General features: G+C 40.2%; 1 protein-coding gene across 1 annotated transcript in view; it reads right to left on the bottom strand.

Moving 5' to 3' along the window:
* Positions 1–27,665, bottom strand: part of grap2a (GRB2 related adaptor protein 2a) — an 84,935-nt gene that overhangs the window by 33,938 nt on the left and 23,332 nt on the right. The window contains exons 2-3 of the mRNA XM_028815234.2: positions 2,176–2,318; positions 1,597–1,688 (exon numbers count right to left, since the gene is read on the bottom strand). Of these exons, the coding sequence (XP_028671067.1) occupies positions 1,597–1,688; positions 2,176–2,253 (170 nt within the window). The 5' untranslated portion in view covers positions 2,254–2,318. The remainder of the gene's footprint in view (positions 1–1,596; positions 1,689–2,175; positions 2,319–27,665) is intronic.

Here is a 27,665-nt window from a genome sequence, read left to right as displayed (position 1 = left end):
AAAGATGATGAAATTCCTCACACATGATGGAAGTGGATGAGGCGGTGTAAGTTTCGATTCTGAACAAATATGTGCCTTCCGTGATATATTGTTTTGGGATTTCATGGATACAAGTATGATATTTTCCAAGATGGTATTCTATCCCAGTGAGAACCGAGTCAGATTTTTTATGCGAAGAAACCTTGTCAAACGGAGTGCAAAGTCTGTTTGTTAACCAAAAATCCCAAACTACCTAAAAGTAGTTCAAAAAAATCAAAGGCAAAAGAATTAAAGCACAGGGTCTTAGCCAGGAAACTGATGAATATAAATGCACTTTTAACAAACAATTAATGTTTCATTCCACAAACTCGGATAACCGGGATATCTTTGAGCTGCGCCATATACCCCCTAATTCAACCTCCGGCTCTCAGTATGGCAACAGCAACACAAACTAAGCCCAAAACGATGGTGCCCATTGAAAACAAAACAGTGTTATGATAAGAAGTTAAAATACTTAACGTATTTAGAAAAAAATATCAAAATAACATTCAGAAACCTTCAAAACCCTTCAAAGTATGTTTAAGAAAAAATGAAAATGCTATAAAATATTTATAGCGAAAGCAAATGATATCACACAGAAGGCACACAGACATATTCATTTTAGTGTGACAAGCCTCATTTTTATGCTAACAGAAAGATGTATTAGCTAAAAAGAAAAATCTTAAGTAGTTCTCATGCACTCTTAAAAAGTTGGGTTCTTTAAAGGCATTTTGTGGTTCTTTATCGGTTGCGTGATTGCTTGACAAAGCACTATTTCATTTTGCGATGGGTTCTTTGGCATATGACGTTGGTTCTTTGTGCTTTGAAAAACTTAGCAATATGTAGAAAAAAAGCTGAAATGTTTAATGTGTGGTAAACTACCTAGTTGGTGTCACAAAGATGAGACTAGGAGGGAGCTGAGTGGACCAAGTGGAGGTAACTACCCACCAGGCCAGAGGATTGAAGGGTGCACTAAACCTACCTCTGTTATCTCTGCAGGCCAAATATGGGAAGACCTGCCTGATTCAACAGCAATGATGTCACTTCCAGTTCCGTTGCCCAGTCTGACATCACTTCTGCTTTCAGCTTATAAAGCCACCATCTTTTCCTAATAAGTTCAGTTCAGTTTTGGAACTCAACTGAAGCACATCATTGTTATTCTCTTTGCCCATTTGTAGCCAGGGACAAAATACGGGTGGCTACCCCAAATCTTGAGTGTTGAGACTACTTATTTCACACTGGGCATAACAGAGTATGAAAACCTGGACTTAGCCTGTGTTATGGTAGGCAGCAAGAGTCCTTTTAAAATCATGAACCACCCTTTATTTTGCAAATCTGTTACCATCTAGTCCTGGACATTTACTGTGTGGAGCCCGTTGCAGATCTAAATAAATAAATGTTCTTTCTGGAACCTTCTTGTGAATGGGTCTTCTGGGAACAAAAAATGGATCCTCTACGGAATGTCTCTGAAGAACCACTCTGGCAACACTTATTTTAAAGTGTGTAGAGGCTGTCTGGAATTAAAGGCTAATGGGCTTTCATTCATTTTCGCTCACCCAGGCAGACACACGCTCTTACCTTGGCGTCCGTTGCTCAATGTAGTTTCTGGGAACGTACCCTTCATGACCATGAAGTTCAGCCTTAAACCAGTCATCTTGATTTCCTAAAATCTGGAACACCAAAAGAGATTCCATCACTGACATGGCACATCATGCTGACTCAGTCTGACATTTTAATCTTATTCTCCCTTATTAAGGGAAATTATGTATTTATTTCATTTCAAGTCACTGTCTCTTTTCAAACACGGTTTGTTCTGACAATAAAAAAACACTGAAGCACTTTACACCACCACTTGCTAGCAGTGTGTGTCCTCATTTCCCGGCTCATCCTTGGGTATGTTATCGAAGGTCCCAGAAGCTACTGGGGCCATCCTGGGCCATCAGACTCACTGAGTCTGACCAGAGGAAAAGCCCAATCTGCTGCACTATGTGCAATGTTCTGCATTATGCCAGGACTCCCCCTCTTCAAAAAATAAAAAAGGAATAAATGCATGTTTGCCAACTGGGGCTGCTAACCCTTTTTACTTTCTTTAACCCTATTTTACACATTTTCAAGGCACAATTAGCAATTACAGAAAAAGCATTCTTAATCTCTCACCTTTAGAATGTCTCCCTTGCGAAAGGTGAGCTCATCCTCTGCCGTGGCAGTAAAGTCATACTTCCCTACAGCTTCCATCTTGAGGGGACCACCAGTCAGGTTAGAAGGGAGGCAGTCTTTGAGCTGGAAAAGTGGTGTTCTGGCTAATGAGACACAAAGGAAAAACATTTTAGCTTTGATCACCCTCAGTAATTTTACAATAAAATACAATACAATTTATTTTGTATGGCCCAAAATCACACAAGGAGTGCCGCAATGGGCTTTAACAGGCTCTGCCTTTTGATAGCCCCCCAGCCTTGACTGTCTAAGATGACATGGAAGAACTCTCAAAAAAAGTCTTGTAGGGAAACAAATGGAAGAAATCTTGGGAAAGGCAGTTCAAAGAGAGTCCTCTTTCCAGGAAGGTTGGGTGTGCAGTGGGTGTCAAAAAGAAGGGTGTAAATAAAATAAAATTCACAGAACAGAACACAAGTAATCCTCAACACAATATAATAGTACAATAGAAATATTACAAGTACAGAGCAGAATTCAGTAGTCGATGATATTACATAATACAATTTGAGACGGAATTGCATTTTTTTTGTAGCAGAAAAAATTGAATTGTTATTTTTGTGAAATTGTTGCATCAACATTTTCTTTAATCCATCCGTCTGCTGCAGCCAGTCCCAGCCAACACAGGGCACAAGGCAGGAAACAAACCCCGGGCCAGGGCGCAAGTCTACCGCAGGGCACACACACACCAAGCACACAATAGGGACAATTTAGAAATGCCAACGCACCTAACCTGCATGTCTTTGGACTGTGGGAGGAAACCGGAGTACCCGGAGGAAATCCACACAGACATGGGGAGAACATGCAAACGCCACGCAGGGAGGACCCGGGAAGCGAATCCGGGTCTCCTAACTGCGAGGCAGCAGTGCTACCCACTGTGCCACCATGCCTCTCATTTTCTTTAATATAAATCTCAATTTTGTGCTTTGCTTTCTTTCACAGTTTATGGCAACAGCACCCTTTGTATGCTGCAGAAGTCACATGACGTGATGTCATCAAGCTGCCCCTATAAAACACCCACCCACAACTCTCTCGACAAAAGAGGTATTGTCTAGAACAGCGGTTTTCAAACTGCGGTTTTGGTGGGACCGTGAGAAATTATAGCATATTTATACTATTTATATTTTTATAATTATTAACCTTTACCATCCGAGGGGAAGTAAGTGACTGAGCTCTGTCGCTACCCCCACCACCTAGACCCGACCACTAACCTGCTGTTCCGTTATTCGATGCCACTGCATTGTTTTCCCACCGTTATCGGCACAAACCAGCCCTTATTAATTTTATCATAATCAAAAATTATCGATTCTTTCGTAGAATCAAAACACTCGCAAACAGTTTTCGTATATTTTAGAAGCAAGTAAGAGCGCTAAAGGTGGATACAGATAATCAACAAACAACATATTTTACATTTTTTGTGTTTTTAAGTGGTGAAATTGCCCACTCAACGCAAATGGTTAAGGCAAAGCAAATACATCCATCCCATTAAAATTTTAACTTAAATTTAATAACTAAGATGTACATGATATTTTCTGAATAAATAATTGTTTGTCAAGAAATGTTTTATTCACAGCAGCCTGTACCTATGCAGTGCCGCACAGTGGGTATGTGGCACCCTTGTGCAAAGTATTTGGCGCCCCCAAATTTTCTTGAAATAATATTGATTTTTTAATTTTTAATAAAAGGGTCCGCGAGCCATTGAACAATTTTTAAAGAGACCACCTCGCAAGAAATTCTAAAGAAGTTTGAGAACCGCTGGTCTAGAAGAAGCTCAAAGGAGGTGCAAAAGAAAGATTTTGATGTAGGTTTCTAGTCTCGATGCATCTTTTTCTACCTGAATTTACATTGGTGGTTTATGTTTTGGCTTCGGGATTCTGTTTTTTTATTTCTTTTGTGCTTCAAGCTTGGTTTATATTTTTGCTAATGTTTTGAATGTCCATTTTACACTGCTTCTATTCCTTACTGGCCTTTGCAAGTCACACTGATCCTCACTTATTCCTTTTTAAAAGTATTCTTCATCTCTAACTAAATCACTATTTTGTGTTCTCATTGTTAAGATGCAGCTGTTCATTGTCAAGTTGTGTCACATGATGTCATTGGAGTAACATTATTTCAGGTGATGTCACAAGTCAGCCACTGTATAGGTCTGTGAATTTCAACCTTCTTTTATTTCTTCTGTGTAAACTTCGGCACTTAGATCTAGGCATTGATTTAGACATTGATTCTTAGACTACAATTCATTAATCATTCATTGGGTTTGTCATACATTAATTTGACTTTCTGGTTACAAATCTTGCATGTATCTTCGTTAAAATTCATCTCCCTTGATCCTTTGTTCCCTTTTGCCCTTGTGGTCTGCCACTTTTTTCAAAAGCTGCCAGAAACAGTAACAGTCACCTGCCATTAACTTTCCAGAATATTAGACATAATGCTTGTGCTCTACATTTAATAAGGAATTAGGTCTTCTAACCTTATAGTATTCTTTCCCATGGTATTGGTTTGACTACAAGACCCTATTGTTAGGTAAGTGAAGATTAAAGGAGAATGGAATCAAAATGTGAGTTTATACATCAAAGAACTATGACAAAGCGCTGAGCTAATGAGAGAGAGCACAGAGTAAGATTGCATAACTGACAGGGAACTGAGGTAGATCTAAAGATGAAAATGAAGAGGAAACAGTCAGATGACATAACCGTTGAAGTACAATAAAAGGGAATAGAGTGATCAGACAGAATTTTAGGGCTGGTTGGCAGATGGAGTGACAGAGTGTTGTGTCTAAATGTTCACTTGATAAATATTCTTTTACGCTTACACAAGGTGGAAGTAGTTTTGAGGGAAAATGGAATCAGGAGGTGGCACAGGGAAGTCGGAATTCATGCAGGGGGTCTAAACAGGGAAGACAATAAATAACAAAGCTTAGGGCGGGTAACTAGAGTCATGGACAGAGTGGTAAATTTTAAGAAAAAAAAACAAGAAAAGAAACACAAAACGCCAGTCTCAGCTAAGGGGTAGAGAGGATCCAGTTTAGTGACCTCAGGATTGCATCTTTTGTTTTTTGCAATAGATGTGGGCCTATTGGCTTCATCAGGTAGTGACCTCAGGGGTACAGTGGAGTGAAGCCAACTGTAAAGCAGTTAGGATTAGAATTAGTACCTCCAAATCTGAGGTTATGGCTCTCATCTGAAAAATGAAAGACTTAAGAAGGTGAAATTTAACTTTTTGGCCAATTTTGAGCAGTGTACATTATCAAAAACACACCATTCATTCTATGAAGTGTGGTGGTGGCAGCATAATGCTGTGGGGATGCTTCTTTGCAGCAGGCTTGTGAAGGAGAGGGTAACACAAATGGAAAATCCAGGAGGAGACCTTGAAAGGAACCTGCACCTTGGGAAAAAATTTGCTTTCCAGCAAAATAAAAAACACTCTAAATAAAGCCAAAACTATAAAAGAATGGCTTTAAAACAACAATGTTAATGTCCTGGAGTGACCGAGTTAGAGACCAGCAATTGACAATGTGTGGTTGGACTTGACAAAGGCTGTTCTTCAATTCAACCTGACAGGCTTTGAGGAGTATGACCAAGAAGAATACGAGAAAATGGCCGTGTCCAGATGGGCAAAGTTGATAGACTCAAAGCTGTCATGGCGGTCAAAGGCACATCTACTAAATATTGGCTTGGAGGTGACAAATATTTACATGATCAATTATTTTGTGTTTTATATTTGTAATTAATGTAGAGCAGAGGTCTGTTTTCACTTTGACATTAAATACGAGGGATGTTCAAAAGGTTTCTGCACTTTTATATTTTCGCTGGAAATGGTGAAGGCGGGACGAGTAATAATTGGGCATTAATAAGTTGGTATGACGCTGGGAAGATTACATCGCAAACGAAGGTAACTGTGTAGAAAAGTGATGTAATTTGTTTTTGAAATTCTTAATAAATAGAGTTTTAAAAAAAAAAGTGTGGAAACGTTTTGAACATCCCTTGTAATTTTTTTCTGTTGATCAGTGTCAGCAAGGCAAATTAAATCCACTGGGATTCAATAATATGTAAAAATAAAATATGAAAACGTCCAAAGGGGTAAATACCTATTATCAGTACTGTAAATAATTAATTTTCAAGCAAAGTAAATAACGGTGAAAATATAATTCATGTATATACAGACAGGCTTTTTTTTTCCATCTCAGCTCTTACTCTTTGAATTCTAGTTTAGCTTCAATCTATTTTTATTTGTGTGGAGACTATAAGCATTTACTCTGTTTTTAGACACTGGTTTCATTGCTGACTTCTTTTAACTCACTCTGGTTGACTTATCTTGCTATATTTGCTAAGACGATTAAAGAGCTGTGGCTTAGATGGTTGGATTAAAAACCTCAACGTTGCAAATTCAGTCCCCTTTAATGATCCAAGACACTCAATGAACCAGTGCTGCAGCTGTATAAATGGAAAGCACACAAGAGTGACTTCACCTTTTAGGCCATATAAGGCTCCGCTGACTTAAAAGTTGTACTCCTTCCAATTGTGATGAAAAGGTTTTAGAGATAAACGGAGCAGTGAATTTGCAATCTTTTGGACCACCTCCAGTTTGCATACCACTGCAGCTGGCCAATGGTGAATGAATTATCCTTTGCACTTCATTTAATCTTGGCAAATGTATAACAAAAACTGCAATGTCATCGAACGGTTTATAGAATACAGATGAGCATTTAATGCTGTTGTTGCACTAAAACTGATCATGAGGCTCCTACACGTGAGACTTAATGCCACCCTTTGCAACTGGTAGACCCCAACAGGTACAGATTTGTAGCATCACTTCTTCCTAAATGAGCCGCAATGCAGGTTATTGTGTTCAGCTCTCTTCTATTTTTCATTGTTCATCTATGGCTGTGTGGCCTGTCACAGCTCCAGGACAATCGTTAAACTTGCTGCTGATACCACCATTGTAGGCCTAGTCACCAGCAATCATGAAACAGCTTAAGTCAACGTCACATTATGCGACTTTGGTTCGTTTGCGTATGTCATTCTTCCTGACTGCAGTTGATGATCACATCACCAGACCATGTCATTTTAAATCGATGGAACATGTCACATTTATTCACTGAGTGCAGATCTTCTAGCACAATCGTGCTCGCTCCTTTTTATGACAGCCAATAGCGTGCTGCCTGATGAAGACTCAGCCCTTGTTTTCTTTTATTATTTTCCATTCTCTCGTGGTATGTAAAACATGAGACATCAGACAGACAAGCTTCTCTTTTGTTTGTGAGATGTCTCTTATACCTCATTCCTGCATTCTATACATTGTACTTCCAGAGGAAAATTCAATTAGTTGTCAGCTATCAAGCACACAGAGCCTGCAACTATGACTAAAGAGAAGAGAAGAGTCGGCACAAGCCATGGACTAGATGGAGTGAGTCACTGGGAATGTGACTTTATGTGACTGGCACAAACTTGCTAAGAATATGTAAATGAAGGCTCTGAAGAAGTCATCAAAGATGATATGGCCTCAGAAATGAGGAGGAAGACCACACTTTCCATCATCTACAACAGACAGTGAATGATGTAGAGAGTGTCAACAGCTCTAAATTTTCATGGAGTTGACATCACAGATGCCCAGAAGTGGCAACTTGGCGATCTTTAAGATGATTCATTAATTCTTTTACCTCATTAGACTTCTTCATCATCTACCATACCATTCTGGTAGGTACCTGCTCATCTGAGAACCACAAAATGCCTTCATAAGATGTTGATGTTGGTTACGGATATTAACGGTATGCAGCTGCCTTCTATCCAAGAGTGAAGCAACACATACAGTATCCTAGGGAGGCAAACAGTATTATTGAAGACCTCCATCATACTGTGCTGTCACTCTCTCCTCTGTCCATCATCCTGCACTGTCACTCTCTCCTCTGTTCTGACTAACATGACGTGACCATTAGAACTTGCACCGCAAGATTCAAGGACAGCTTTTAATCACAAGCTGTAAACTGATTGTTTTTGACAGTTTCTGATGAAACATATGTTCACATTGCTGCTGTATTCAGGATCTACTGTTCAATTTATTTATTGCCTATCCTTCTGTCACTGGGAGACAAGGATGTCAGAATCTCTTTGACATTAAACTTGAACTTGGACCTGACATTAGAAAGCCATGCTAAGCACAAGGATACTTGGGAATTTTTCTCACTGTACAACAGATTTTGTCCTAGGCATCACAGTGTGGACACCCAAACAAGACAACAGTGCCATTCTGGGCATTTTGACATGCACAGGATACAAATTAATATCAATTTAAGAGATCCGCATCAAATCCTGCTATAATTTAAATTGGTGTCCTAATATACTGTTTACCACTAATATCTTCTTCTTTCGGCTGCTCCCGTTAGGGGTTGTCACAGTGGATCATCATCTTCCATATCTTTCTTTCCTCTACATCTTGTTCTGTTACACCCATCACCTGCATGTCCTCTCCCACCACATCCATAAAACTTCACTTAGGCCTTCCTCTTTTCCTCTTCCCTGGCAGCTCTATCCTTAGCATCCTTTTCCCATTATACTCCGCATCTCTCCTCCGCACATGTCCAAACCAATGCAATCTCGCCTCTCTGACTTTGTCTCCCAACCGTCCAACTTGAGCTGACCCTCTAATGTCCTCATTTCTAATCCTGTCCATCCTCGTCACACCCAGTGCAAATCTTAGTATCTTTAACTCTGCCACCTCCAGCTCTGTCTCTTGCTTTCTGGTCAGTGCCACTGTCACCAACCCATATAACATAGCTGGTCTCACTACCATCCTGTAGACCTTCCCTTTCACTCTTGCTGATACCCGTCTGTCACAGATCACTCCTGATGCTCTTCTCCACCCATTCCACCCTGCCTGCACTCTCTTCTTCATTTCTCTTCCACAATCCCCATTACTCTGTACTGATGATCCCAAGTATTTAAACTCATCCACCTTCGCCATCTAAACACCCTGCATCCTCACCATTCCACTGATGTCCCTCTCATTTACACACAAAGAGTGAAAACATAAGAAAGAGGAAAACATTTAATCCATCAGGCTCATTTGTTTAGCTAAAAGTTAAGTTGTCCCAATCTCTTGTCGAGATGTACTGGATCTTAAAGGTTGTCAAAGTTTCTGCTTCAAACACAAGCCTCGGTAGTTTGTTCTGGATTCCCACAGCTCTAGAGTGAGGACATGGTTCCTTATTTCAGGTTGTAATGCATTTCCCTCCTAATATCCACTTGATGTGAGCACAGTGACACAACATGGCAAAAACGAGGTAATCAGGCCTCAAAATGACCCAAAAACACCATACCAAGACTTCACTAGTCAGCCGTAGAAACCTGAAGACCTAAACTCAAAAGGATGGATTCAATGCCTGCACTTTTAAATAACTTTAAATGCCCCAAATACACAATAATGTCCTTCAAGGGACTGGATGATCGTAAACCTCTGGCATAAATTGACAACGCAAAATTAACTCATGTCATTTAGTAATCCTTTTATTCTAGACCATGGTTACAGATGGTGCTGGGGGCCTATCTGAGCTAGCATAGGGCACAAGGCACAAGACCTAACAGTGGCAAAGACACCAGTCCATTGTAGGGCAAAGTACTGTATCTATATAAATAATACAAGTATATTAACAAAATAAAGCACAAACAGGGCAACAGGAAAAAAAGGCAAGTAATAAAGAAAAGACGCATGCTTAAAGAGGTAATCCATAGCTAACAAGGAACTGCTACCCAGCAACAGGGCCTTATGTCCTATCAGCCAGTCTCTAACATGAAGGCGTACATAAGGAAAGCAAGACGGTGCTGCAGGGGAACAGGAATCGTTTTTAACAATAATAAAACACAACAAAGCAAAAGATGACAACAACCACTATATTCAAGGAAGAGTCTGAAAAAAGTAAACTTATCACATTAGTTAGACTGATTCACACCATGCTAATTTGTTTCTTCCATCACAGTTAGAATATTTTGTTCTATATTCCCAACTCAATAGCTGTCAAAGAACACAAGTCTCCAGAGCAAATTGCATTTATTTTCTTAATTTAAAAGATCCCACCTCCAAATTGTATAAATTTATTATCAGACAAATATGCAAACAAAAGGTAAATTAAATAGTTAGAATTTAAGAGCAGAGTAGTGTGATCCCCCTAAATTTGGGGTACACCCTCCTGCCCCCCTTCTTAAAAATGGGTACCATCATCCCAGTTTGCAAATTCCACTGCACTCTCCCATATTCCTATGCAGTGTTGATAAAGGTGTGTCGACAGCTTAACCTCATCCAGAGCCTTCAGGAACTCCAGGTAAATATCCCTATATCAGGGTGTTAAAATGGGGGGTCCATCTGGTGGTCACACCTTGGATTCAAGAGGAACAACGTGGATTTCATCCTGGTCACAGAACAGCTCTTTACCCTCACAAGAATTTGGCAGCGGGGTGGACTCACGGAAGTATGCCCAACCAGCGGTTCCTTACTTCAGGATGTAATGCACTTCCTCCTTAATATTCACTTAATGTGAGCACAGCAACACAAGATGGCAAAAATGAGGTAATCAGGCCTTAAAATGACCCAAAAACTCCATACTAAGACTTCACTAGTCAGCCGCAGAAACCTGAATATCCTAAAATCAAAAGGATGGATTCAATGTCTGCACTTTTAAATAATTTTAAATGTCTCAAATACACAATAATGTCCTTCAAGGGATAGGATGATCATAAACCTCTGGCATAAACTGACAACGCAAAATTACGTCATGTCATTTAGAAATCCTCTTATTCCAGACCATGGTTACAGGTGATGCAGGGGGGGCTATCCCAGCTAGCATAGGGCACAAGGCAGGACCCAAAACTGGACAGGGATCTAGTCCATTGCAAGGCAACAAAATCAAGTATCTATATAAATAATTCAAAATATATGAACAAAATGAAGCACAAAAAGGGAAAAAGGAAAACAGGCATGGTTTAATAGGTAACCCGTAGCTAACAAAAATCAATCCATAATCCAGAATTAGAAACTAACAGCAGCAAGAAGCAAAATGGCCAGAAAAATCCAACAACAATACTCACAGATATTGTACTGTACTCCAACAACTCTCAATTGTAGTATACGGGTATCACAAACATGGTAAATGGGTGTAATGCGCCCAAAAAGTCCCTCAAAAAAGGCAGCTTGTGGCATACTAGGCCCAAAAAATGGGGAGTTTTCTTTAAAAGTTCAAAATATCTCAAAATGTTCAAGAAATATAGAACACTCCTCTTCAAGAGTGAGGAACCATCAAACCTCTGGTTTGAAAATACATGTTGAAAGAGTGAATATAAGTGAAGAATTTATTTGTAATGAAAAAAAAAGAAACAATATTAGAGGAAGGAGAACAAGGAATTAAAGGATTTCCTTAAAAGGCAATCCATGGTGAACACGTCCTAATGCAAAAATCAAAAATCAGTTACCCAAGAACAGAAGTGACAAATAAAACAAAATGAAACGAAAACGGGGAAATAAAAGAGAAAACAATATGCACGATAATACCACTGACAAGCTCAATTAAGCACTGTTTCACCTCAATATAAAGGCTAGGGGTGCTCCCAGCAGCTGTGACATCACAGTGATGTCACTACCTCTGGGCATTCCACCCACAAAGTACGAGAGACATCACAGATGAAGTGCACAGATATTAAATAATAAATAAACCTTACAGGGCGGCACGGTGGCGCAGTGGGTAGCGCTGCTGCCTCGCAGTTGGGAGATCTGGGGACCCGGGTTCGCTTCCCGGGTCCGCCCTGCGTGGAGTTTGCATGTTCTCCCCGTGTCTGCGTGGGTTTCCTCCGGGTGCTCCGGTTTCCTCCCACAGTCCAAAGACATGCAGATTAGGTGGATTGGCGATTCTAAATTGGCCCTAGTGTGTGCTTGGTGTGTGGGTGTGTTTGTGTGTTTCCTGCGGTGGGTTGGCAGCCTGCCCAGGATTGGTTCCCTGCCTTGTGCCCTGTGTTGGCTGGGATTGGCTCCAGCAGACCCCCGTGACCCTGTGTTTGGATTCAGCGGGTTGGAAAATGGATGGATGGATGGATAAACCTTACAGATTCTACAAAAAACATGAAAAATACTAATTAAAAATGACAAAACCAACAATAGAGTAAAAGAATAAAAATAAAAACAAGGCAGGAAGACATATCCTTGCTGTAACATAACATCAGTGACATTCTGAGGGATTCATCTCCACCATCTGAAAGAGGTGGAGGGCGGCTCCACCCTCAAAACCCACAACTGTCAGTTCCTGTATTTGGGTGTCAAGGAATTAAGTCTTGAGGCTCATACACAAAATAAAAAAATATTTACATAAAACGAAATCAGCAAAAATACCATAACAAAAATGCTTTCAATATGAAAACACATTAAAACACACCTTCGTGCACATTACTGTCCAGTACTACACAGGTAGCTGCTCTCTCATCCCTTTGTTAATTACCAACCACCCTTTCATATTTCTGGATTCCAGCAGAATAAATTAAGGAGCCATGGAGCTTAAAGTTTCCTTTTTGTCTGCCATGGATCCTAATGATTGCATTTGCCAGGATCGTCATCATAATTTACAAAGTGTGAATCGTACGAGAAGAACGCGTATGACGGCTCAACAAAATGACCACGTCAGGGAAGACGTGAGTCAGGTGATCTTCTATTTTCAAGATCCAGATCCAGATGCGTCCAGAGTGAACTAAACACTTTGTGTACTTGCGTCAATGACATTAGTTTTCACTGGAAGTGCGATCCAGTTTTATTTTGCAAAAACAAGTGAGTTTTATTGCAGACTAGCAAAATACCCGCGCTTCACAGCAGAGAAGTAGTGTGTTAAAGAGGTTATGAAAAAGTAAAGGAAACATTTTAAAAATAACGTAACATGATTGTCAATGTAATTGTGTTGTCATTGTTATAAGTGTTGCTGTCATATATATATATACATATACACATACACATATATTATATATATGACAGCAAAACTCATAACAATGACAACACAATTACATTGACAATCATGTTACGTTATTTTTAAAATGTTTCCTTTACTTTTTCATAACCTCTTTAACACACTACTTCTCCGCTGTGAAGCGCGGGTATTTTGCTAGTATATATATATATATATATATATATATATATATATATATATATATATATATATATATATATATATACACACATACACATATATTATATATATATATATATATACACATATATATGTATACACACACATATATATATATATATATATATATATATATATATATATATATATATATATATATATATATATATATATATATATACATACATATACACACATACATGCAGTTTCAATAACATAGAAATCAATATAAACAACATTAACATCATTATCATATGAGAATATGAAGTAATATATAAGAAGCACATTTCATATAAATATAAATTATTAAACAGTAAAATCTTCTTCTGTAATTTGCTACCGTGGCAATTTGTGTGTCTGTCCAGGATTTTAAATCACCTGTAGCTCGCAAACCGTTTCACCTATTGACTTGAAATCTGGTACACATATAGTACGTCACGTCTACTATCCGCTTTATGGGTGATGATTGTATTACTCTTTTTATCCATCCATCCATCCATTTTCCAACCCGCTGAATCCGAACACAGGGTCACGGGGGTCTGCTGGAACCAATCCCAGCCAACACAGGGCACAAGGCAGGAAACAATCCTGGGTTTTTATCTTTATTTTATTTTATTGTAGAATCAACTCCTATCTGCGCACACCAGGGCGGCCGTGGGCGGATGCGTATGGTGTATTCACTCCATGTTATCGTGCATTGCGCTGTCACTGGTATTTTGATAAAAGAATTTGAACAACATATAAGAAGCGTATAAATTATTAAACAGTAAAACATTAACATTTAAGAAGTAAAGTTACATTGAGTACTACTGCAGTGCCTTCGGGTATACCTCATTTTTTGTTTGCCCATTACATGCTTAAATGTATACATTTTTTGGTGCACCTACCCGAGAACACGCGACATATAACCGAGCGTGGGAGAAGCATGGATTTTAAATACGCGTTGAGTTCATCTGCTGGTCTCCCTTGTGAAATAACTGGTAATGTTTGACTAAAATCTACAGCGAGTAAAACGACATTACCTCCTATTTTTGTTTTTACGATCTCTGAGATCTTGCTTTTTTCGGTTCAAGGCTTCATAAGCTCTTTTATGTTCTATGGTGTACTTATCCCAAACCATCATCTTTGAATGTTGCAAGACTTTCGCCTTGTATGTAGATCAGGGTAATTACATTCATTGCATTCCTAGTCTGAATCACAATCTGATTGTATGGGTGGTTACCTGGCACTGTAGGGTTGCCACCCGTCCTTTAAAATACGGAATCGTCCCGTATTTGAGAATGAAATTGCGCGTCCCGTTTTGAATCAATACGGGACGGGATTTGTCCCATATTTTTTTTATCATTTTTTTTTAAAGCAGCGTCTCATGCAAATCATCCCACACGCATTTTATGAAGATGCCTCCTTTCCTACTTTTGATTGGGTAATACTTGATGTCATCGTTAGTTTGATTGGTCTTTTTAACTGTCCAGTGAGGAGGGCGGGTCTTTTAAGTAGAGTCTGCAAACTGTTGGCACTGGGATGTGGCACCCGCTGCAGTACGCGTCCCTTATTTTTTTGTATTAAAAGTGGTAACCCTACCTGGCAGGTAACACTTATGTTTGGTCATGAAGTCGTCTAAAATCCGCCACGTGCCCTATTTTAATTGTGAGAAGCAGATATATATAGCCAAATTCTCGCGCTTCGTTGCGGCGAAGTATTGCTTTTAATTTTTTAAGAAGAAAATTAAACCTTTTTAAACGGATCGAAAATATACCAATAACAATTTGTTAAGGATCTGTTTTTTTGTGAACCTCGCTTTTCACAGCTGTCCCGGTACGGTGTGTGTTTCGTTTATTTGACAGTATGTAGATTGTGGTAATTAAATTCATGGCATTCGTTTTCTGAATCACAATCCGACTGTATGGATGGTTACCTGCCAGGTTACGCTTGTGGTTGGTCAGGAAGTCGCCTTACATCCGCCACGTGCCCTCTTTCTGTTCCCAGAAGCTGATCATAGAATGGTTTTAATAGTTTACTTTCAAATAATGCAAAGAGTATGCAACACGTGTTTCTCCTTAATTCTGGGCTCATCAGGCATACACACTCACTGCATCCCCTCTCGAGAATCGAATATCATCAGCGCCAGAGCTGAAGCCCCTAACGTTGCGGTCAGCAAGTGGGCTAACATCCGCCATGTGCCGTCTTTCAGTTGCGAGAAGCAGATCATAGAATGGTTGAAACTGTTGCCCCTAACGTTGTGCTACGGCGTGTGGTTCGTTTATACCTCGTGTCTTCTCATTAAACTTTTATCTCGCGAATATGTTATTGCAATCTGCAGCGGGAGCATTTCTATAAACTTAATTTAAACTTACGTTTTACACCGTGCTTTGTTTCCCTTATGAACATGCTTGTATGCTTCACTTGCTCCCTTCTCAATTGTTTAATGAATTTTTTGTTCTTCGCTGTTTGCGGCTCCTCCTTCATTTGTCCCTACTGCATTCACAGTCTTTTCACGTTATTGCAATCCGCAGCGGGAGCGTTTCTATAAACTTAATTTAAACTTACGTTTTACACCGTGGTTTGTTTCTCTTATGAACATGCTTGTATGCTTTACTCGCTCCCTTCTCAATTGTTTAATGAATTTTTTGTTCTTCGCTGTTTGCGGCTCCTCCTTCATTTGTCCCTACTGCGTTCACAGTCTTTTCACGTGATTACGTGGGAGGCGTGATGACGTGACACTCAACTCCTCCTCCCACGGCCATTGAGCTGCCGTCCATTAAAGTATATTGTGAAAAAAGAGGTTCCAGTTATGACCGTTACGCTTTGAATTTCGAATGAAACCTGCCTAACTTGTGTAAGCTGTAAGGAATGAGCCGCCAAATTTCAGCCTTCCACCTACACGGGAAGTTGGAGAATTAGTGATGAGTGAGTCAGTCAGTCAGTGAGTGAGTGAATCAGTCAGTGAGGGCTTTGCCTTTTATTATTATAGATTTAGTTTTGTGAAAATGGTTTCACTCATCGCTATTTATTATCAAACATATGGATTGCTGGATACCCAGTGGTCAGTGACGATGGGAGCTCTATCAGGTCAGATCAGGTCAGGGAGCATGCACTGGTGCAGCACGTTACTGCACCCGCCACACGATGAAACAGCTCGGGATCCTGGCTGGTAACCCCCCAGGCAGATACATGGTCCAGTCCCACCCCCTCGAAATGACCCTCTATCTGCCACAGCCAGGTGTTATGTGGGTGTCCCCTTGGCCTGGTCCAGCCACTTGGGTCCTTACCGATGAGGATCCTGCGAGCTGGATCACCCTCAGGGAATCGCACCCCATGGCCGTAGTGCCGTAACTGACCCTCCCTCACAATGCAGGTAATGTGCCTCATTCGGGACTCCATGAGCAACACAAAGTCAAACCAATGGTACCCAAGGATTCTCAGAAGAGACACAGTACCAAAGGAGTCCAGTCTTTGTCTCAGGTCACTGGATAGCGAACATGTCTCGCAATCATATAGCAAGACAGGAAGCACCAGCATTCTAAAGACTTGGACCTTCGTCATTTTGCATAGATATCGGGAGCCCCTTTCCAGCAATCTTTTGACCCCCCATGCTTTTCCAATCTGTTTACTGACTTCATAGGAAGAGTCACCAGAGACACGAATGTTGCTACATTTATTTATTTGAATTAGTTTTAAATAGGCTGTGATAGTTACTCAGGAGCTATATACAGTCGTCCCTTTACCCTTTTCTATGTTATTTTGTGGGCGGCACGGTGGCGCAGTGGGTAGCGCTGCTGCCTCGCAGTTGGGAGACCTGGAGACCTGGGTTCGCTTCCCGGGTCCTCCCTGCGTGGAGTTTGCATGTTCTCCCTGTGTCTGCGTGGGTTTCCTCCGGGCGCTCCAGTTTCCTCCCACAGTCCACAGACATGCAGGTTAGGTGGATTGGCAATTCTAAATTGGCCCTAGTGTGTGCTTGGTGTGTGGGTGTGTTTGTGTGTTTCCTGCGGTGGCACCCTGCCCACGATTGGTTCCCTGCCTTGTGCCCTGTGTTGGCTGGGATTGGCTCCAGCAGACCCCCGTGACCCTGTGTTCGGATTCAGCGGGTTGGATGGATGGATGGATTTTATTTTGTACCTCACAGGGTTGGTGTGGTCAGAGGATGCTAAAGTTGGCGGTGCTATAATTTTATATACATATATATTTTTTTCTTTTAAAAGTAGCTTTTGATTATTGTCATTTATGTATTAATTATAATTAGTTTAAAAAAATCACAAAACACACCTTGAGCAAGAGGAGACACGTGCAGTCGCCAGCCAGGAATCTGAACAACCAAGTCTCCTGTACTGCAACACTGCCCTCAAAAGGACAGACTATTATTTAATTGAAAAAATTAAAAAAAAAACACAGCTTTAGAGGAAATGTCATGTTTTTCTTTTCTTTATACTATTTATTTTTTAAAACAGTATTTGCTTCCAGCTTACAGCTTCTTTAAAGTATTTCTTTCCTGTAAAGCACTTTATTGATGTTCTGTAAATGGGTTACACGTATTAAAAAGAAACGGAAACATTCTCCTTCTCGCTCTCTCTCTCTGTATCCTCCGCTTTGATTTTCGAATGAATATTTAATATTTCTGAAATAATGATTTTGGCAGTTACTCCAGTTTCCTAGCTGGCCCATATTAAACACCTGTTCTCTGTTCTTTCACCTGCCTGCCTCTTTTCTTTTTACTTTTTTCCTTCATTTATTGCCAGACGATTCTCTTGTTGCTTTGTTAAAGGCAAACAAGCTGTTTTTAAATTTAAAGTCGGATTAAGGTTGGGTTTTTCAAAAATTCAAATAGGCCATTGTTAGAAAAAAAATAATAATAGGTAATACTGTCATAAATTGTTCTGATCCTATAATTTATTACTTTTGTTGAATAAGTAATAATAGTAGTGGTAATGTTAGTCATTGGCATTAAAACATAAGTAATATGATAGTTATAATTTGTTACTAACCCTCATTTATTCTATTTCTCTTCTTGGTACTCAAATGTGGCACTTGATGCCACTGCCCACCTGCCAAGTTGTTTTGCCTGCCTGAGGTAAAGTCATCTCTGAGTGAGGATCACAGGAATCATCAGGTAGAGGGGTCCTTTCATCGGATTGGCTGGCCCAGCACTGACTCAGCTGTGGAATGACCAATAGGAGGAGGCAGCTTGATGGCTGAGGTCTCCAGGACTCAAATCCGAATCATATTATGTGATATCATCGACTGTTGAATTCTGCTCTGTACTTGTCATATTTCTATTACACTATTATATTGTATTGAGGATTACTTGTGCTCTGTTCTGTGTATTTTATTGTATTGACCCCCTTCTTTTTGACACTCACTGCACGTCTCACCTACGTGGAAAGGGGTCTTTCCCAATGTTTCTTCCATTTTTTCCCGTACAAGGTTTTATTTTGGGAGTTTTTCCTTGTCTTCTTAGAGAGTCAAGGATGGGGAGCTATCAAAAAGAAGGGCCTGTTAAAGCCCATTGCGCCACTTCTTGTGTGATTTTAGGCTATACAAAAATAAATTGTATTGTACTGTATAGATAGATAGATAGATAGATAGATAGATAGATAGATAGATAGATAGATAGATAGATAGATAGATAGATAGATAGATAGATCCACTGGTGATGAATTACCTAAATTGAAATGGCAATAAAATAAAAATAAATTGTATTGTACTGGATAGATAGATAGATAGATAGATAGATAGATAGATAGATAGATAGATAGATAGATAGATAGATAGATAGATAGATAGATAGATAGATAGATAGATAGATAGATAGATAGATAGATAGATAGATAGATAGATGCTTTATTAATCCCAAGGGGAAATTCACATACTCATTTTCAAATTCACAAATTGCATTGTATTGCAATACTTGAATCAGGGTCTACATTTATAACACCGCAGAACATCCATCCATCCATCCATTTTCCAACCCGCTGAATCCGAACACAGGGTCACGGGGGTCTGCCGGAGCCAATCCCAGCCAACACAGGGCACAAGGCAGGAACCAATCCCGGGCAGGGTGCCAACCACAGCAGAACATTCAGACATCCTATTTCATGGGTCCTGGAGGTTGGAGCCTACACCTGCATTAGTGTGCATGACCTATGAAGCAGTGCTGGGGCCTCATTTATAAAGCTTGCAGACACACAAGAAGAGGTGTACATAACTTCACATGATCTTTGGTGCTCAGTTGAATGCTGCTCCTGAATGCAGGGTCCGGGTCATGAAGCACCAGGAGGGAGGCGCCCCTACCAGCCAATGAACGTCGGCAGCATTGTGATTGCATAGGCCTGAGCTTGATTAGCATTGAGGTGTGTCCAGGAATACACATTTACAAAGTGTTTGTGATTTATGAAGGGTGAGTTCTGTACAAATGTGCATACGCCAGGTTTTATAAATCAAAATTTTGTTGGCGTATGCATTTTCCTGTTTTTTCGGCGTGCACATATTTTCACAAACTAATCCATGTAAAGTTTTATAAATGACGCCCTACTGGTGAGAGCACCAGACCATCACAGCTCCAAACAACAGAATAATGGGGGTGTTTTATTGAGGCTATCCAACTTTAACAAAGTACTATTCTTCCCAAAACAGTTTGTTTTTCATGACGAAATTTTCAATAAACAAAAAAAAATCAGAGATAATCTTATAAAAAGAAGGGAAACAGCAACCTCCCCCCACGACTCTGACAGTGCCCTAGTCCTAACCCTATAAGGATTAAAAGCCTTTGATGCAGTGAGCCCAAGAGAAGAATCAAAAAAGGGAAGAATTAAGGATGAAGATTAGAAGCACAATGCGGACCCTTCAGCCATGGAGCACCTAACCAAAAGCACAGCAGTTTGACATTACTGTACACCGGAGACAGATGATCTGTTGATTGGCACCACCGAAAGCTCAAGTAAAAACGAGATTAACCCTTAAACTGCCACATACTTGGGGAGTTAATGCACCCCCAGTTGTTTATGTTTTTGCTGCACTTTTTAAGTAAATGTCACAATTCACCAAGAAAAAGTGAAATTTTAATGGACCACATATTTTTTTCATGCAAAGTGCATCACAATTACTGCAACATTGATCATTTCACACACTGCCAATGAACTGTAAAGACTATAAAAAAGAAACTACTGGAACAATACTGCAGTGGGCTGGCGCCCTGCCCGGGGTTTGTTCCTGCCTTGCGCCCTGTGCTGGCTGGGATTGGCTCCAGCAGACCCCGTGACCCTGTGTTAGGATATAGTGGGTTGAAGAATGACTGAGTGACTGACTGGAACAATATGTACAAGGTGCAACTGACGCTATTGATGAAATTCAGTAAATAACCGAGGCAAGTGCGCTTGAACTGGCTGCACGCAAGCACATAGAGGCCAACGCTGATTTTTACAAGCTAGTATAGTGTAGCGGCTGAATCCCAGGGACAGTGACGCTGATTCATTAGGGGGCTGCAGTGGTCATGAGCTGGCTGCTCAACGAACGTACATCACGGACTGATCAGCTCCGGTGTGCTGGCAAATTGCACTGGGAAGCGACTAAAGCTGGCTGCGGTGTTCAATGAATGTACATCGCCAAATATACTCGGCTCCAGCATGCTGGCAAATTGCATTGGGAACTGACTATAGATTTAGGTTTAAGGGTTCATGAAAGAGGATTTCGGAAAGTTTACACAGAGATAGATAATGATAACCTCTGCTGGATAGAAGTCAGGGAAAGAGAAGACAGGTCCTGGAGATCGGATTCATGTCATTTTCCAACCCGCTTAATCCAGAGCAGGGTCAGGGTGGGTGCTGGAGCCAATCCCAGCTAGCACAGGGCACAAGGCAGTAACAAACCCTGGGCAGGGCACCAGTCTATCATAGGGAAGACACACACTCTAAGGCCAATTTAGTGTCACTAATTCACCTAACTGGCATGTCTTTGGATGGTGGGAGGAAACTGAAACACTCGGAGGGAGCCCAAACAGACTTGGGGAGAACAGACAAACTCTACATAGGGAGGACCCCTGGACATGAACCCTGGTCCTATTACTGTGAGGCAGCAGCATTACCACTGTGCCACCCTACAGGTGAAGAAGTATATGAGTTAATAGGAGAATATTAACAGAGAGAGTAGAAGACAGGCAATCAGAAATATTAATCCAGAAAGCAGAGACTGGAGGACAACCTAGATTGGCCTGCCTGCGGTCCCCAACTGAGAATGTGTGACGTATTTTGAAACATAAAATGCGACAACAAAGACCCCTTAATGTTGCACAACTTAAGACTTGTTGGCAAGAATAACCAAATGAATAAATTTGTGCCTTCAGTAACTAAATATGTATTAATCCAGCCAGGCATATGATGAGTTGTATGAGAGGTTGGACACTAAAGATGGGGAAAAGGACCGGTGGGCTAGACAGAGGGACCGAGCTTGGAAAGATGTGCAGTAGGTTAGGGTGATAAAAGAAGGAAACGTACTCACAAACGAGGAGAGTGTGTTGAGCAGATGGAAAGAGTACTTTGAGAGGCTGATGAATGATGAGAACGAGAGAGAGAAGAGGTTGTATGATGTTGAGATAGTAAATCAGGAAGTGCAAAGGATTAGCTAGGAGGAAGTAAGGACAGCTATGAAGAAGATGAAAAATGGAAAGGCCATTGGTCCAGATGACATACCTGTGGAAGTATGGAGGTGTTTAGGAGAGATGGCAGTGGAGTTTTTAACCAGATTGTTTAATGGAATCTTGGAAAGTGAGAGGATGCCTGAGGAGTGGAGAAGAAGTGTACTGGTGCTGATATTTAAGAATAAGGGGGATGTGCAGGACTGCAGTAACTACAGGGGGATAAAATTGATGAGCCACAGCATGAAGTTATGGAAAAGAGTAGTGGAAGCTTGGTTAAGAAGTGAGGTGATGATTAATGAGCAGCAGTATGGTTTCATGCCAAGAAAGAGCACCACAGATGCAGTGAGACCAACTATGGCATATGGGTTGGAGACGGTGGCACTGACCAGAAAGCAGGAGACAGAGCTGGAGGTGGCAGAGTTAAAGATACTAAGATTTGCATTGGGTGTGATGAGGATGGATGGGATTAGAAATGAGGACATTAGAGGGTCAGCTCAGGTTGGACGGTTGGGAGACAAAGTCAGAGAGGTGAGATTGCATTGGTTTGGACATGTGCAGTGGAGAGATGCTGGGTATATTGGGAGAAGGATGCCAAGGATAGACCTGCCAGGGAAGAGGAAAAGAGGAAGGCCTAAGAGAAGTTTTATGGATGTGGTGAGAGAGGACATGCAGGTGATGGGTGTGACAGAACAAGATGCAGAGGACAGAAAGATATGGAAGAAGATGATCCGCTGTGGCAACCCCTAACAGGATCAGCCGAAAGAAGAAGAAGAAGAGTAACTAAATATTTATTAAGTGTTGTGAGAAGGAAAGACCATGTTCTTGGAATATGTTGCAAGTATCAAAATCAAGTTAAATGTTTAGTTAAATCATTTGTTATAACATCAAAGAATGGGCTGTTATATTGTTTTTCAAGTTAATGATCATTTATTATCATTTGGTGATCACTGCTTTCGGTTTTTATTTGCATGTTCTATACCATCCCAATGCTTTCCAAGTTAGGGTTGTTCATCCACCCCGTGTCTGTGAAGGTTTTCCTCCATTTTTTCAGATTTCATCCCAAACTTGGGCAGATCATTTTAACTGGTGACTCTAAACTGGCTCTAAATCAGTTAGCGTCACTGTGCTTTGTAACAGACTGGCTTTCTATTCAGGATTGGTTCCAATTTTGCACCCAGTGCAGTATTTGAGTGAGAATGTCTATCACTACAATCCTCAACTAATAATCAAAAAAGAAATGACTTTCTTAATCTGATAGGCAGGAATCCAGAGTCTATCCCATTAGGACAGGGTGTAAGTCAGGAAAGAGCTCTGGATGGGATGCCAGTCCGTCTCTAGGTCTCGGATTTGAAAGAGTAAAGTAGCTGTGTAAAAAACATCTTATCAGCATGTTAGCAAATCCTAAAAGTCACCAGCAACGTTCCACTTCAGTGTTAGTGCAAAACAACCTTGATGTCAGATGTGGAGGTCCCCAGGGGGTTACTTTGCATAGTGCACATGTTCTAGTTATTTCTTTGTATGAACTGCTCTTTGATTAATAAAAAAAAAAAAAATTCCAACCATTTGCATAAAACCGAACACCACAATGTCACTTCATATTGCCACCCAGTCGCAACGTTAAAGTTTTTCTGTGCTCCTCAGACTGAAACAGCAGCCCTCTTTCTGGATCTTTTCAGATGACTCAAAAGGCTCAGCCCTAGTATGAGTATGGCAGCCCCTAAGTTGGGATAGCAGCCCCGGCGAAAAAAGGCCGTCAGCTCTTTCAGGACATTTCACAGAAAATGAAATGATAAAAATAATAATATAATATGAAATAATTATAGTAAAATAAAAAAATAAGAAATACAAACAGAATCAATGAAAAGAGAGCCCTTCACATATTATAAGGCAGGGATGTCCAACTCCAGTCCTGGAGGGCTGCAGTGGCTGCAGGTTTTCATTCTAACCCTTTTCTAAATCAGCGAGCAATTTTTACTGCTAATTAACTCCTTTTCCCTTCATTTTATTAGCCCTATTTTTAAGGAGTCAGTCCTCTGAATTGATTCCTTTCTTCATTAAATGGCAGCCAAACAGAAATGAGACGTGAAACGAGCCAACAGATGATCAGCTAAACTGGAACATCAAATTCCAGCTGATTTCACTCCAACCAGTTTCTTAATGAGAAGCCAATTCTTGCTGTTATTAAAGCCGTTATTGAATGTCATGACTTGTTGCTGCTCTCATTCTCTTGATTTTCTGTTTTTTCTAAGCCCAACGTCAAGACGTTTTGGTGACCTGAGCAGACTAACACGGCCGAGACCTTCACCTTTCTTTATTTTCAGGTTAGCTGCTCTTGTTTTGTGTCTCATTATTGTTTAGCTGCTCATTAAGGAAAAAGAAACAACTAAGGGGTCTGAGTCACGTCAATTAAAACAAAGGCAAAACAAGTTAATCAGCAGCAGAAATGGCTCACTAATTAAGAAGATGATTAGAAGGAAAACCTGCAGCCACTGCGGCCCACCAGGACCGGAGTCTGACACCCCTGCTGTAAGGCAAAGAGAGGCAACACCATGTTTTTAAACACCAGCATCACACAATAAGGGGATATTAAAAATGATTTGCTTATGCATGATAAATATGTTTTCACATTAGTAGATAATAAGTTAATCTTAAATTCCACATCAGACTAAATAAAGTTGCTACTGCACATTTGAGGATGAGAATCAAGGCTACAAGAAACAGCACTTAAAGGCTATATACTTTTAAAAATTAAATTGGTTTCATTTTCAATATTTTTGGAGCTGGAGTAAACTGCAGCAGCATGTGGTACAGGCAGTGGGGTGTCTGCATTAAGATCAGCCCCACCAGATGTTGTGCAAAATAATAATAAGCTTCCCTGCGTAATTTAACTTATTATTAAAATTGCATTAAAGCCCTCAGCTTTGTCTTCTTAAGCAATTTATTTTCAATTTTTTTTACATCAAGAAAAACATTGCTTTTGGTAGTACTGTAAGTGAACTTGCCTTCATGCTGGGTGGTGCCAGCCAGTTTCCAGCCGAGGGGCTCGACCAATTGGCCCTGCAGTGTTCCCCATACCTGAGGGTCTGTGTGCACTTGTGCAACTTGGACTTTCCAATAATGGAGACCCTCCCAATCCCCTTTATAAAGCATTTGCATTTTTTAAAGCTTTTTTCAGTTAATGCCATTCAGTACATGTCAGTTAAGGAGTACAAAGCATCCTTTAGCAGTTCATTTCTTAAAGGCTGTGGTGCCCCGTGCAGTGGCACACGTTGCACAGTTTCAGACTCCGGGCACCTGGAGCTACAACCCTCACCCAAAAGAAAGTGAACTAAACATGAGGTAAAGCGTGCACACCAAGTTCTACAGCCACCCGGACCCGACTACCCACACCTAAATTTGCTGTGCTCCACTCTGCCAGCAGTCGATGTCAGCAAAGTCAACGGAATCACGTCTCCACAAAATGAAACCGCCTTAGTACAGATTTGCTTATTTAATTAAATGACATTTCCCCAGACGCACCCACCCTTTATGATATGTCATCCATCCAAATATCGGACGGAACATAAACTGATTGCCATTCTTGGATTTACGATTCTCTAGAGAATCGCGGGCTTACTTGTTACACAGAAGGTAGACACAAAGATAGATATGAAAAGTACTATACGATAGATAAAAAGCAGACAACAAAGGCACTAATATATATTAAACAAGAATTATAATAATCTTAGGTATGGTAACAAGGTACAAATACGCACACAGTGTCCTCCATAATGTTTGGAACATTTTTCCTTGATTGACCCCTCTCCTCCACAGTTTAAAATTAGAAATCGAACAATTCAGATGCGATTAAAGTACACATTGCAGACTTTCATTTAAGGGGATTTGCAAACATTTTGGTCATACCATGTAGAAATGACAACACTTTGTATAAAAGCGTAACCTATAAATAATCAGGAAAGTGTTGGAATTTACTAAGTGTAAAGTGATTAGAACTGCACATACTTATAAGTTATAATTTCACAGTACAAGATGTCTGTCATTGGCACATTATACTGTACATCACATCATAGTCTGTTGAGATGTCTGCTAAACCAGATCAGTACCATTCAGGGAACTGAGAACAACAACTCCTCGGCTGAGGGGTAAGTCATTATAGAGCCTGGTGGCTGAGGGTGGGAATTGACCTTACATACTTAGTGCTCCCTGGAGCAATGCAGTTGTGACAGTCTGTTACTAAATCTGCTCCTCTGTTTGGTCAAAACAGCATACAGGGGGTCACAGGACAAGACAGTAAGCAGCTTCCTGAGTGACGTCTGTTTTACTGTGCCGCCTGGTGAGTCCAGCCTAAGTCAAGAGTGAACCAGATAGATAGATAGATAGATAGATAGATAGATAGATAGATAGATAGATAGATAGATAGATAGATAGATAGATAGATAGATAGATAGATAGACAGATAGATAGACAGATAACATAGATAGATAGATAGATAGATAGATAGATACATAGATAGATAGATAGATAGATAGATAGATAGATAGATAGATAGATAGATAGATAGATAGATAGATAGATAGATAGATAGATAGATAGATAGATAGATAGATAGATAGATAGACACACTTTAGTATAGTAGGCAGGATAGCATAGATAGATAGATAGATAGATAGATAGATAGATAGATAGATAGATAGATAGATAGATAGATAGATAGATAGATAGATAGATAGATAGATAGATAGATAGATAGATAGATAGATAGATAGATAGATATTTTAGTGTAGTAGGTAGGATTGGATTAGATAGATAGATAGATAGATAGATAGATAGATAGATAGATAGATAGATAGATAGATAGATAGATAGATAGATAGATAGATAGATAGATAGATAGATAGATAGATAGATAGATAGATAGATAGATAGATAGATAGATAGATAGATAGATAGATGGTATTATAAGGTTGGGTGTGAGGTAGCAAACATGGCAGAATGTCAGTCCATCCCCTTGCCTACTTATGTATACCCACACTCACATTAACACAGAGCCATTTTAGTGTCAGCAGTTACTTCACCTGCAAGTTTTTGAGACTGTGGGAGAAAAATCAAAGTATCCAGAGGAAAACCTGCACACAAAAAAAATAGAGAGAACATACAAATGCCACAAAAAACCTAAACATTGGGCATGGCATTTAAACCCAGGATTCTCCATCTGTGGAATAACAAGACTAAACTCTGTCACAGCGGTAGCCTAAATATGAAAGGTAATCTAAAAGGCGATAGATAGATAGGAGAGGTATTATAAGATTGGATGCAAAGTAGCAAACGTCCTTGGACAGAGTGCCAGTCCATCACTTTACCCACACTCACATTTACACAGGGCTATTTTAGAATCGCCAGTTACTTCACCTGCAGATTTTTGTGGCTATAGGAGAAAAATCAAAGAAGCCAGAGGAAAATCTGTACATAAAATGAAATGAACATGCAAATACATACAGGATGCTGTATTTGTGGAACAACAGCACTGAACTCTGTGCCATAGTTCCAGCCTAAATATGAAAGGCAGTCTAAAAGGCAGTAGATAGATATGGAAGATACTATATGATAGATACATAGATGTCAGAAGTACTATGTGATAGATAGATAGACATGAAAGACACTATA

The sequence above is a fragment of the Erpetoichthys calabaricus genome, chromosome 12 (assembly GCF_900747795.2).
Source record: "Erpetoichthys calabaricus chromosome 12, fErpCal1.3, whole genome shotgun sequence".
Classification (NCBI taxonomy): domain Eukaryota; kingdom Metazoa; phylum Chordata; class Cladistia; order Polypteriformes; family Polypteridae; genus Erpetoichthys; species Erpetoichthys calabaricus.
This window is presented reverse-complemented; position numbering and strand designations above follow the sequence as displayed.